General features: G+C 33.8%; 2 protein-coding genes across 2 annotated transcripts; both read right to left on the bottom strand.

The window, feature by feature from the left end:
• Window positions 1-1,492: 1,492 nt before the first annotated feature.
• On the bottom strand, window positions 1,493-4,178 carry LOC127080272 (cation/H(+) antiporter 15). The gene is made up of 3 exons (XM_051020599.1): window positions 3,951-4,178; window positions 2,808-3,803; window positions 1,493-2,722 (listed from the first exon to the last, which is right to left on the bottom strand). The coding sequence occupies exons 1-3, from the start codon at window positions 4,176-4,178 to the stop codon at window positions 1,493-1,495; spliced, it is 2,454 nt and encodes an 817-aa protein (XP_050876556.1).
• A 439-nt stretch (window positions 4,179-4,617) lies between these two features.
• LOC127084022 (cation/H(+) antiporter 15) lies at window positions 4,618-7,575 on the bottom strand. Its single transcript, XM_051024393.1, has 3 exons — window positions 7,144-7,575; window positions 5,999-6,997; window positions 4,618-5,901 (listed from the first exon to the last, which is right to left on the bottom strand). Exons 1-3 carry the CDS (start codon window positions 7,381-7,383, stop codon window positions 4,633-4,635), a joined length of 2,508 nt encoding a protein of 835 aa, XP_050880350.1. The 5' UTR covers window positions 7,384-7,575; the 3' UTR covers window positions 4,618-4,632.
• Between the last annotated feature and the right edge of the window lie 4,371 nt (window positions 7,576-11,946).

Here is an 11,946-nt window from a genome sequence, read left to right as displayed (position 1 = left end):
ATAATCATCCGCTAAAATTTAGACATAGATCTAGACGTGGTATTGACATATCCTATTGAAATATAATGTATTCATATTGTTTACTAGAAAATCATATTTTCCAATAAACAATATGAATGATATCATAATGTTATTTTTAACATAAATAACATTGTTTAAAAATAGATGACAGTATGTATTAGGTTAAAATAAGTATAAGTGGTCGTTATTTTTGACATAAATAACATTGTTTAGAAATAGATGACAGTATATTAGGTTAAAATAAGTATAAGTGGTTGTTTAATATGTATGAAATTATAATAATTGCAACTCCTAACTCTAACGTTCTCTATCATTTTTATTTCTACTATTCTACTTTATTTTCTTTTTAGGAATAGAAAACTTTTTTTAAACCAAACACTTTTTCATAATTAAAACTAAAATCATTGCAAATATGGTTTATTTCTCATTCCCTATAGATTTGATAATTCTACTCACTAATTGTGATTTTTGTTGGAACAATCACTAAAATATTTTCTATTTAAATACAACAAAAGAAACCAACCACTTTTAAATATGGAAGTAAATTTTTTAAGTTTTAGGATAGGTTATGTGTTCTTTAAGCAATTTGGCCTCTACATAAATGATCTACTTTGGAAACCAATATAGGATATTTCTTAGAATATATAATGGTCATGGAGCAATAAATATGTAGTCTTGTTGGAAGATTGTATTGATTAATTTAAATTTGAGTATCATTCCAATTTTTGTATCTTTAATCTATGTTGGTGCCTCACAAGGTGTGTGTGGTAATAATTAAGATACAAATTGAATTTCTTAAAAGAGAGGTTAAAGAAGAAAAGAGGATTTGTTGGGTTAAGTTGAAAATGGGGAGTCAATTAAGAGTGGGAGATGTCATTCTTGTGAAATATGAAGTAGTAAAAAAATGTGAAAAATGGTATATGCTAACTTCTTTTCAAAAACTATTTTGATAGAGAAGCTAACACTTAGGGCATGTTTGAATGAGTTTTAGTTTTTAATTTTTAAAAACTATTTTAGAAATTAATTTTAAAAAAACAGTTTTGAAGAAAAAACATGTTTGGTAATCTAACTTTTAAAAATTGTTTTAAAATTGAACAATGTTACAAATTTGTCATTGATGAATATAGTATCAGTTTTTTTTGTTTTGTCCTCTTCCTAATTTCCAAAACTAAAAACCAAAAAATCAAAACCTCTAAAACCTATTTTAGATTTTTAGTTTTAAAAACTCACAAATAGAAAATAGTTTTAAAAAATAGTTTTATAAAATTAGACTACCAAACAAATTTTATAATTTTTAATTTTTAAAAACTAAAAAACAGTTTTCCAAAACCATATCAAACAGACCCTTAGTATTCATGAATGAGTCTAAAATCACCCAACCTTTTTTCTCTCAACAAAGTCATGAATGAAAAACAAAAACTCTTAAACTACATTTAAAAAGACCATAAACTAACAAAAATCCTAAGAAACACTAAAATAATGTATTAACACGAGACACTACCTTCTCAAATTGTTTAACTCTTTTATCTCCACATTGCAACACCAAAATAGGAACTTTTCCATTACAAAACTCAGTAGATGCCAACATATCTCCAAAAACACCCAACAAAATTGCATTATCCATAAAATTTGACATTTCTTCATCCGTCAAATCACCAATATTATGTCTCTTACCAACCATCACAAGATCATAGTCTTCATTCTCTAAACCTCGAATCGCTTCCAACATTTGTATACAATCATCCACCACAATCTCATGACAAACAACATTATCATTACTAATTTTCTTAGCCTTAAACTCATCTATCAAACTCTCATCCAACATACTCTCGAATATTTCATCGTCTTTATCATCAACTTTATATTCAACAATGCCTGAACGATTATTATTATTAGTACTATCACTAATATTATGAATGATGAAACAAAATAATGTAACATTTGTATTAGGCCGTTCAAACATTCGAATACCCAACGCCAACGCTTCTCGATCATCTTGTCCACCAACAAAAAATATAGCAACATTAAACGATAGATTGGTTGCACTCATACTAATTTGCGAGTATCTATCCACCAATATTCCAACGGTACATTGCGCGCAAGCTTGAAAATTACTATTGAGCTCGCGAATTGTAGGTCCAACATTGTTACCTAAACTTTGATCATTTTCATGAAATGGAATGATGAGGAGATGAACTAGTTTGTCTTCGGCGAGGTTACAAACGGCTTCATGCATACTATTGTAAGGTGAAACATTAATATACGCGTTAATTGTAACCGGACCTTTAGAATTATCGGAGTAATTCTCGAAAGCACGTAAAATGTGTCTGCTGTTAGGGTAATTTATGGATAATGATATTTTGTTTTTCATATTTATAGGTAGCAGAATCGGTGTGCTTTTTCCTAATAACTCTGTGAGATGAACAATGTGGACATATAAAGGACTTCCTTTTGATGGGTTACAAGCTTCTAATAAACCAATCATGCTACGAACATTTGTTTCATTGTGTACGCAAGAAATTATGCTGAGCTCTGAATTATTAGATGTGCTTTGGATTGTTCTTTCTCTACCTTCATGTATGCTTTTATCTATCAACACGCGAGATCGATGTTTATACAAAGACTTTATCAAGGGTATGCATATTCCGGTCATCAACACGACATATAGAACCATTTGGCTATATACTTCATCATCAATAACCTGCAAAAACAATTATTCAAAAAGTAAGAAACTGCAGAAACTAATTAGCGATCATAGTTGAGTTAAATAACAATTTAGCTAGTACCATGAGTTTTTTGAGTCTAGAGAAAAATATTAGTTCGAGGATGCCTTTGATGTTCAATATAAGTCCAAGCACCAAGCCATGTTTATGTCTCATGTTATATGTGGGAGAAACAAGAACGCATGCAATCACTTTTGTCAAGAATCCAACAAATAAGATAGCTTGAAATGTAAGAGCGACCTTCCAGTGTTTGTTGATTCCACGAAAATTTGTGCTTATGCCAACATATAAAAAGAAAAATGGCATAAGAAATTCTTGATTGATTAACTCACTTCTCTCTATTATTGTTGTTGCCAAGGGAGGGCCATTAGGCATTACCAAACCAAAGAAAATAGGTCCCATGACAAAATGTAAACCAACTAAATCGCTTAGGCCTGCCATAACTAGAACACCCAAAAGTATCATAACTATACATGTTTCGTTCACCGGTTTTCCGACCGGGGTTCTTTGAATGATCAATTTGGCCATTGGTCTTACAATGAAAAAGAAGGATAAACCAAATAAGCAAGTACCAGCCAAGAATCCAAGTGATAGTACAAAGTTTATTTTTGAACTGAATTGGAGGGTTATAGTAATCCATTGGAGGATTTCGCTAATCATTGACGAAGATAAAGCGATTTGTCCTAATTCTGTGCTGATAAGGTTGAGTTCTGTTAAGGCTTCAGAAACAACTGCGAAGCTAGAAATGGTGAAGACGTTTGGGATTGAATATACTGAGCCTGTATTGTTTTCGTTTTGATCTTCAGGTGGTCTATACAAAGCTAAGAGAATTGTTGTGGCGAAATAACATGAGTAGTAAGGGATTACACCAAATCTCCAACAACGTTTGGCTGTTTTCAAGTTGTTTATTACATCTAACTTCAATGCGTAGATGAAGACAAAATAGGATGATCCTATTTTTGACAATGTTATTAAGAATGAAGCTTGTTTTAGTGGAAACAATGTATCCATTAATCTTACGTTTCGCCCTATGGCTGTTGGCCCTAATAGAACACCACCCTATAAAAGAAATTGAGTTAGTCCATGTCACGGGCACATAAACACCATAAACACGACAAACACTTGCACAGATAGAGACAGACACCAGATACAGATACTAAATTAACAAAAGAAAACAATTAAATAGATAAGAGACAGAAAACTTACAATGACACAACATAAGAATTTGGGTGTTTGTAGAGGTCTTAGGACATAATAAAGTGTTCGAGAAACCATGAAGGATAGAATGATTTGGCACAATGTGATGGGGAGAACAAAATCAAATGGATTATCACCAAACCAAATGCCTAATGAGCCTATTGTTCTATTATTGAAACATTTTTGGAATGCATGAGGACCATTAGAGGAAATTAGAAATAATTTATCAAATGACATTTTTTTTAATTTATAAAAAAAACAAAAATGTTTCTCTCGTGTTTATGCATGCAAAAATTGCATACATAAACACTTTTGAGGAACAAATGGAGTGAAAAAAACAAAATTATACTTATAGAGGAGTATATATATGTTACATTTTTCAATGACTCTAAATTGGTAGATAAAACAGCTTAACTATAATCTGACATCAAATTTTCAAGCATTAATGGGGTGGATTATGTGATGTTTGTTTACTTAATATAGTTATTGGAATTATGTCAAAATTTAATTATAGAACTTTTTTTATCAAATAATGTGAGTTGGATTTTAGTTAAATTTAGATTAAAAAAGAAAGAAATAGTTTTTTTTTTTACCGTGTTCAATTTATTAACAGTTAATCGCACTAAAATGTAGAGAAAAGTAAGTGTCTGGGTTGAATATCTACAAATCCAAAAGATAGAGAAAAAAACATTTATTTATTAACATTTAAACTTGTCTGAGATCCATAATTTAAACTTTTTTCAGATACATTATTTGAACCTACTCTATCAAACCTCATTGCTCTTTTATCCCCACCACATTGTGTCACCAAAACAGGAACCATTCCAATACAGAACTCTGTTGATGACAACATATCTCCATATATCCCTAATATTTGAACATTCTCTATGAAATTTCCCATTTCTTCATCTTTTAAAGAGCCTATATTATGTCTCTTCCCAACCATCACAAGATCATAGTCTCCTTCCAAAGTACGAATTGCACTCATTACCTCTACTCCATCCTCCACCACAACCTCGTACCAACAAACACTCCCAACCCCAAATTTCATACTTTTAAACTCGTCGATTAAACCTTCGTCCAACATGTCATCGTACTCTTGCTCACTTACTGTCATTTCTCTACCTGATAGAGATTTACCTACACAATGTTTTTTATTCATCACAACGAACCGAAACAAGGACACCTTCATATTCTCTCTATCCGACATTCGAATTCCCAAAGCCAATGCTTCTCTGTCATCAGGCCCGCCAATGAAAAATATCCCGACATGGAAATAAGGTTTCGTGTGATCAGTCCTCACGCCAAGTCGCGAGTATCTATCGACCAATATCCCCAACGTGCAAGGCACGTGCGCTTGAAACCTAGTGTTGAGTTTTCGAATTGAAGTTGATACGTGTCCATTGAGATCAATATGGTCATTTTCGTGAAAAGGGACTATAATAAGAGCAGCCAATTTGTCTTGTGCTAAGTTGACAACAGCATCGTGCATACTCTTATAAGGTGCCACGTTGACATACGGTAAAACAATAACCGGACCAGAAGAGTTGTTAGAGTAATTCTCAAATGCCTGCATGATGTGGTTAGTGTCGGGGTAATTCACAGACAATAGTTGTTTGTTTCGTCTGTAATTAATTGGAAGCAAGATTGGTGCACTTTTTCCTAAAAGCTCGATGAGATGAATCACATAGACACCTAACGGGCTAGCTGGAACTGGGTTGCAAACCTCTAACAGAGCAGTGATACCACGTACATTTCCTTCGTTGTATAAACAAGTAACAACGCGAAGCTCTGAATTTCTAGAAGAGTTTTGGATTGTTCTCATCTGACCATCATGTATGTTTGATGACTTTAGTGCTCGAGGACGATGCTTGTATAATATTGTAATAATAGGTGTGATTAATCCGGTCATAAGCATCACAGAAAGGACCAAGTGACTGAATGTTTCATCATCCAATATCTGCAAAACATAAATGTACTTTCGTGTATCAAACTATAATGTCACGGACCACATAAGTGATTCTCCTAGATGAATTAAACTATTACATAGTACATACCTTGAGTTTCCTTAATTTAGTAAGAGCAATCAGGTGAGTGACGCCCTTAATGTTCAACATGAGTCCGAGCACCGTCCCATTTTTGGGCTTAATGTTATATGTCATAGAAACCAACACGCAAGCAATAACCTTGGCTACGTCTCCCGCGAATAATATAAGTTGCAAAGTTACAAACTCTCTCCAATTGCGAAGTGCAGTGAGATTTGTGGTCATGCCAACATCAGCAAAGAAGAAAGGTAACAGAAATTCTAAGATAATAACTTCACATTTCTCAACCAATGTTGTCCCCAAAGGAGGTCCACTTGGTATAACCAAACCATAAATCAATGGTCCAATAAGAAACGTGACCCCGATTATATCAGTTATACCGGCCATAACTAAAGCACCGAGAAGAATAAACACAACATAAACCCGTTTCACCGGTTTCCCAATGGGCGTGTTGCGTGCAATTATCTTCATAATTGGTCTTAAAATGAAGAAGCTACAAAGCAAAAACAAAATCCAACTCAACGTACCTAAGACTAAATATTCCACTTTCTCAGTATCCATGAGATGGTGCGATACTATGATAGAAAACTGTATGCAGTCGTTGAGCGTGGCGGAAGACAGAGCAATCTGTCCTAATTCAGTTGCTATGAGGTTCAATTCTATCAAAGCTTCGGACACAACAGGGAAATTACTAAATGCCATTGTAGCACTTAATGCTGAACGCGACGTATCTGATTTGAGATGAGGAAAATTATGTGGTAAATAGTAAACATTTATAAGCGTCGATATCACTATAAAAGACGCCATGAAAGGTATTATTCCGAGTCGCCATGTACTCTTTGCTGCTCTTACCGTCATTAGTAGATCCATTTTCAGCGCAATAAAGAACAGAAAGTATATTACTCCGATTATCGACGTCACTACTAAAACATCAGCTTGTCTCGCCGGAAATAATGCTTTCCAGTAAATTTCATTCCTCCCTAGAAATGATGGCCCCAACAGAATTCCACCCTGCACACATACATACCTAGTTAGTTAGCTAATATAATTTAATTTTGATTTTATGTTATGAAAATAGCTTCTAAAAATAGGAAAAGGAGGAAAATAAAAAAGTGTTATGAAAATGGATGGATGAGAACGAGTTAGTTAGAGGTTACGAGAAGGCTGCAGATGAATTTGGGGGTTTGTAACGGCCGGAGAAGAAAGTAAAGCGTTTGAGAGATTGTGATGACAACAATGAGTTGGAACAATGTTGCAGGAAGAGCGAATTCCAATGGATTGTCTCCCAAGAAAATGCCATAAGAGCCAACATTTCTATCATTTTTTACACAAACTTCCAACAATCCATGGGTATCGTAAGAAACTGAAACGGTTCCGTTGCCTCTTCTAGTTTCCATTTCTTGATGTATGATATAGGATGAGATATCAAAACCAATTAAGGGAGTGTTCCGATTTGGAATAGGGTAGGAATAATAATGGTTCACTCCTGTGTTCGTTTGTGTAACAAACACAGGGGAACAAGAAAATTAAGCCCTAATAGAAAGGTAAAAAAATGGAGGAGATTGATAATCAATAAATACAGGGACACTGCTATGTTTTAGGGAATTACAATATATTTGCATTTGTCCGAAATAATTAATACTTTTGTTAAAACAAAAAAATTAATGAAGAAATAATTGTTTTTTTTGTTAGCTTGATTTTCTTTGAGTAAATTGATTCAGCCTATATTTAGAAAATTGCTATTGTATGGATATAATAATATTGAGAAATCCTACTTAAAAGTAGCATACACTAAATTAATCTCCTACAAAGTTAAAAGTAATTAACTATTAAGATGTCAAATAATTAAAAGTCAAAACACGTTAAATTTGGCATATATTTAATTTTAATTATTTGCCTAAAGCAATTTAAAAATATATTAGTATGCATACATGAATTCATATAAGGAATCAACCTAGCATGCTAGTATTTTTTTTTTCATCTCAAGACTCTAAGAGTGGGCAAAATAATAAATGTTGCATAGAAAGGCATAAGAAACATGAGTATTTATGTTTGTCAATGACACGCAATCACGCCCTTAATCGTATCTTTAATCATTGAATTTAATCGAAAGATAATTTTCATAAAGTGCTTAGCCGCACACTGACTGTTTTAATCGTCCATACTATATAAAGATTAGGTCATGTCATTTCAGATCAATTCATTCTCTTACTTAAACTATTTTTTACTCAATCATTGATTTGACCGTTGGAGTGCTAATCTTTAGGATTCGCCACTCTCTACTGCGTTGGAAGTCTGATCCACCATATTTGAGGTCTGATCCAACGTTTATGAACTTCATTTTATCACTCCATCACGTATCTCTAGTTCCTTGAGTGGAATAGTGGCTTCATCTATGAGAATAGATTATTTATTCTTGCCATTTTTTCACGAAGACGATTGCCTCTTCACCAAAACACAAACCATTGATCTTCTTCTCGCAAAACATTGATATCTTTCTCGAACAGATTAGATATCGAACTTGAAAAGCCACAGTGACATCAAAGATTACTAGGTTTGTTGCTCAATGTTATACGGTCATTGTGGCTACTGAATCTAACAAAGTTCCACCTCCTTCTTCAGTAGAGGATGGTCTAGTACTAGTGACTTCTCTGTTCGTTTAAGCGCAACAAGATCTTGTTCCTCCAAGAGTTGATAGGGGAACATTCCAATCCCTTCCATTTTTCTAATCTCTACAACATTTTTGCCAAGGACAACTCTCACGATCCACATTCAACTGTTAATACCTGGACTAGATATGCTCCATAATATTCATCAATTGCAAGTTAATATATGCATGCAAGGAGCTTCCAACCTTTTGAACAATGTTTATAACTTGATACAACAGCAAAACTCTCAAGCCTTATCGGATAAGATATATATAATTGAAGAAAACCTTCAATGCGCTCCTCTGGGAACCAGCACCATGCATGTGTTAGAAGAGGGGAACGATCTAGAGGGGGTGAATAGATTGCAAATAAAATTTTCTTCGATTAGAAAATCTGTTTTTTAAAAAATGATTTACTACGGCAAGCGAGAGCAATTCCGAATCGACACTCGTCTATCCCGAACCATTATCGGGAGAATCAGATATATGTATAAATTGTAACAAAACGTAAAATAATGATTAGAAATAAATCAATATGTTTCCAAAATAACGTTTGAAGAAATAAGACTTTGTAATCAATTTCCAATGAATTAGGAAACAAAAATTACCTAAGGCAATTAGGAAACAAAATTTACTAAGACAATTTATCAAACACTTGGTGTGCAATAAACACCAAGTTGATTTTTCCTTTGTGTTGAAGATATGAAAACCAATTACAATTGTTTAGGTTGCAATTATCTTACAGAACAGTTTAAATTACTTCAACACAAACATAATTATCAGTTTATCAAATTTTATACTAAGTGAATTATCAAAAAAAAAAAAAATATATATATATATATATATATATATATATATATATATATATATATATATATATATATATATATATATATATATATATATATATATAGAGAGAGAGAGAGAGAGAGAGATAAAGAGCACAAGAATTTTTTTTATGTAGTTCCCCAATTGTCCTCACTATGGGTACATCTGCCCCCAATTTCAAATAGAATTGAGATATGTAATTAACTTTTGTAAGATTTGTTTACAAGAGAAAAAGTAGCAATTCAAACCCTCAAACCTTATGTTTAATATTGATCATAATTTCTTCTCTCCCCTTGATCTTAAGCAAGATTAAGTGACCCAAGGTTTCTAATTCGATCCTCAGGTTACTGCTACTCCTTTGACATAACTCATTTCTTCAAAGCTTTCACTCGATTGAATCCCTGTTGTGACATCTTGTGTGTGTGTCTGTGTGTGTGTGTGAAGGAAAAATAATATAAAACATTTTTTTAGCCAAAATAACAAGTTTAGAAAAATTGGAACAGAATATGTTGACCCCAAGGATGTTTGAATCGACCCATAGAAGTATTTAAGCTTTTATGTGTCAACCCAAGCAACATACGAGCTAACCCAAACAATGCAATGTCATTTTGGTTTGTCAAAGCATCAATTGGAGTCTACCCCAAGAAGTTATGGGTCGACCCACCTGAGATCTGTGTTAACCCAAGAGCCTGGTGTGTCAACCCAAGAGTCTGGTGTGTCGACCCAAACAAGGCAGCAACTTTCCTTTTAAAATTCCCCTCAGTATGTGTCGATCCAAAACTGTATTTTTCATATAAAACTCATTTCTAACTTGTAAAGGTTATTCTAACCTGTTTTTAAATGTTCTAAGATTAAAATGTACATCTAGGCATAGAGAGAGAAGGGTCCAATGTACACAAATAATAACTATCCTAGTTTTGACATCATTCAAAATATTTCCAAGAGGATGGTGCACTAACAACACGAGGAGGCTACGTGTGGCGACCACAAAGTCATACTATAAACGACTCTATTAGATGCATTCTCACCATATAGAGCAATTTCGAGGTCATCGAGTCATAACTGAAACAATGGATATCAAACTCCCTCACCGGACTCCGGAGGGACAAGTGACACTTACATTCCGCTATAGGTTCTCCGCCCTCGTAGCTCTCCAGCACACCACTCTTGGAGAATGAAAAGGTACGACACAGATGCCCCGAACTGTGAGAGAATGAGGAAGTCATTATCTATCTCTATACCTTCTTGACAACAAGATCTCAAGGTCCATTGTGAAGCCCATAAAGCTAGAAATTTATGAGGAATTATGGGACTCATTCACTTCTCAATTCACCGCTTGAAACTGGAAACCCACCACTATAGTTGTACTCAGTAGGATCATGCATAAGAAGAAAGAGACCATGTGGGAGTACATCGGCTGATTCACCAAGGTAGCAATGGAAGTATGAGGTATGTATGACTGATAAAATGTTGGATATTTAAAAAGGGACTGAGGTCAAATTGCATGTTTTGATAAAAACTAGGGATAGAAAGAGTTTGCACCTTAAGTGACCTATTGAATAGGGCGCAACCTTCTATCAACTACGGAGATGAGATCTTACCTGAAGAGAAGACACAGGGAACAAGAAACTCTGGATATGACTCAACTCCCGGAAAAAAAGTAACAGTCATAGAGATGACGAAGATCGAGTATCACAGTCCAAATTTTCCGCATACGCTCTTTTAAACACATCGAGGGATAAAATTTGGCGAGAATGCGCAAACACTGAGTTAAAAGAAGTCAGGATCGGATCCCTTATCTGGCTAAAGATTCATCTATGACAGATAAGTTGAAATATTATTGTTTCCATAAAAGTCGCAACCACGACAACAATGAATGCATCTACATGAAGGATGCAATTGAACACTTAATCAAAAAGCGACAACTCACCGGGTAACCCTAGAAGGAGGGAAAATAAATTAATGGGATCAAAAGAAAGATCACAGAGGACAGGGAGATTCGCCAAAGAAGAAACTGTCTTCTCATCTGTATAAGGCATCACCCTAAGAAAACTATTGAGGTTTTAAGTTGGTCATAGGGGAAGAAATATAGTAGTAGTTAGGAAGAGGATGATCCAAAATGTAAATGATATTATATCGCTTCCATTACAATAGGCATTCCCATATTAACGGTTCCTTCCAAGGGAACTATGAACAGGAGGATCATTAAGTTAATGGAAATCAGTAAGGATGAAGGAACAGCTTTTTACACGAAGCCTTAAAGGTATTTCCTCATATTATGTGATAGTGAATGTTAGGGACCAATTATCACTACTTTTCATATATTATTATTGGTCCCTTTTACCATTTTCTTATTGAATTTACACACTTTTATTCTCACAATTTAGTAAATATGCAATTAAGTTTATTTTAATTATGTTTTGAGTAGATATTTCACTTATTTGTTAGTTTTGTAGAAATTTTGGACAAGAGAGCATTGGATTGC

The sequence above is a fragment of the Lathyrus oleraceus genome, chromosome 5 (genome assembly GCF_024323335.1).
Source record: "Lathyrus oleraceus cultivar Zhongwan6 chromosome 5, CAAS_Psat_ZW6_1.0, whole genome shotgun sequence".
Classification (NCBI taxonomy): domain Eukaryota; kingdom Viridiplantae; phylum Streptophyta; class Magnoliopsida; order Fabales; family Fabaceae; genus Lathyrus; species Lathyrus oleraceus.
The sequence above is the reverse complement of the archived record's forward strand: the minus strand, read 5'-3'. Positions and strand labels throughout refer to the sequence as shown.

What these genes read in the sequence shown, in the direction of transcription:
- LOC127080272 (XM_051020599.1), bottom strand. Translation starts at nt 4,178, where the DNA reads ATGTCATTTGATAAATTATTTCTAATTTCCTCTAATGGTCCTCATGCA. An exon ending in AATTCTTATGTTGTGTCATT is followed by an intron (nt 3,804 to 3,950) that starts GTAAGTTTTCTG and finishes TTTCTTTTATAG; the next exon opens with GGTGGTGTTCTATTAGGGCC. An exon ending in CTAGACTCAAAAAACTCATG is followed by an intron (nt 2,723 to 2,807) that starts GTACTAGCTAAA and finishes TTGTTTTTGCAG; the next exon opens with GTTATTGATGATGAAGTATA.
- LOC127084022 (XM_051024393.1), bottom strand. Translation starts at nt 7,383, where the DNA reads ATGGAAACTAGAAGAGGCAACGGAACCGTTTCAGTTTCTTACGATACC. An exon ending in AATTCATCTGCAGCCTTCTC is followed by an intron (nt 6,998 to 7,143) that starts GTAACCTCTAAC and finishes GTATGTGTGCAG; the next exon opens with GGTGGAATTCTGTTGGGGCC. An exon ending in CTAAATTAAGGAAACTCAAG is followed by an intron (nt 5,902 to 5,998) that starts GTATGTACTATG and finishes TATGTTTTGCAG; the next exon opens with ATATTGGATGATGAAACATT.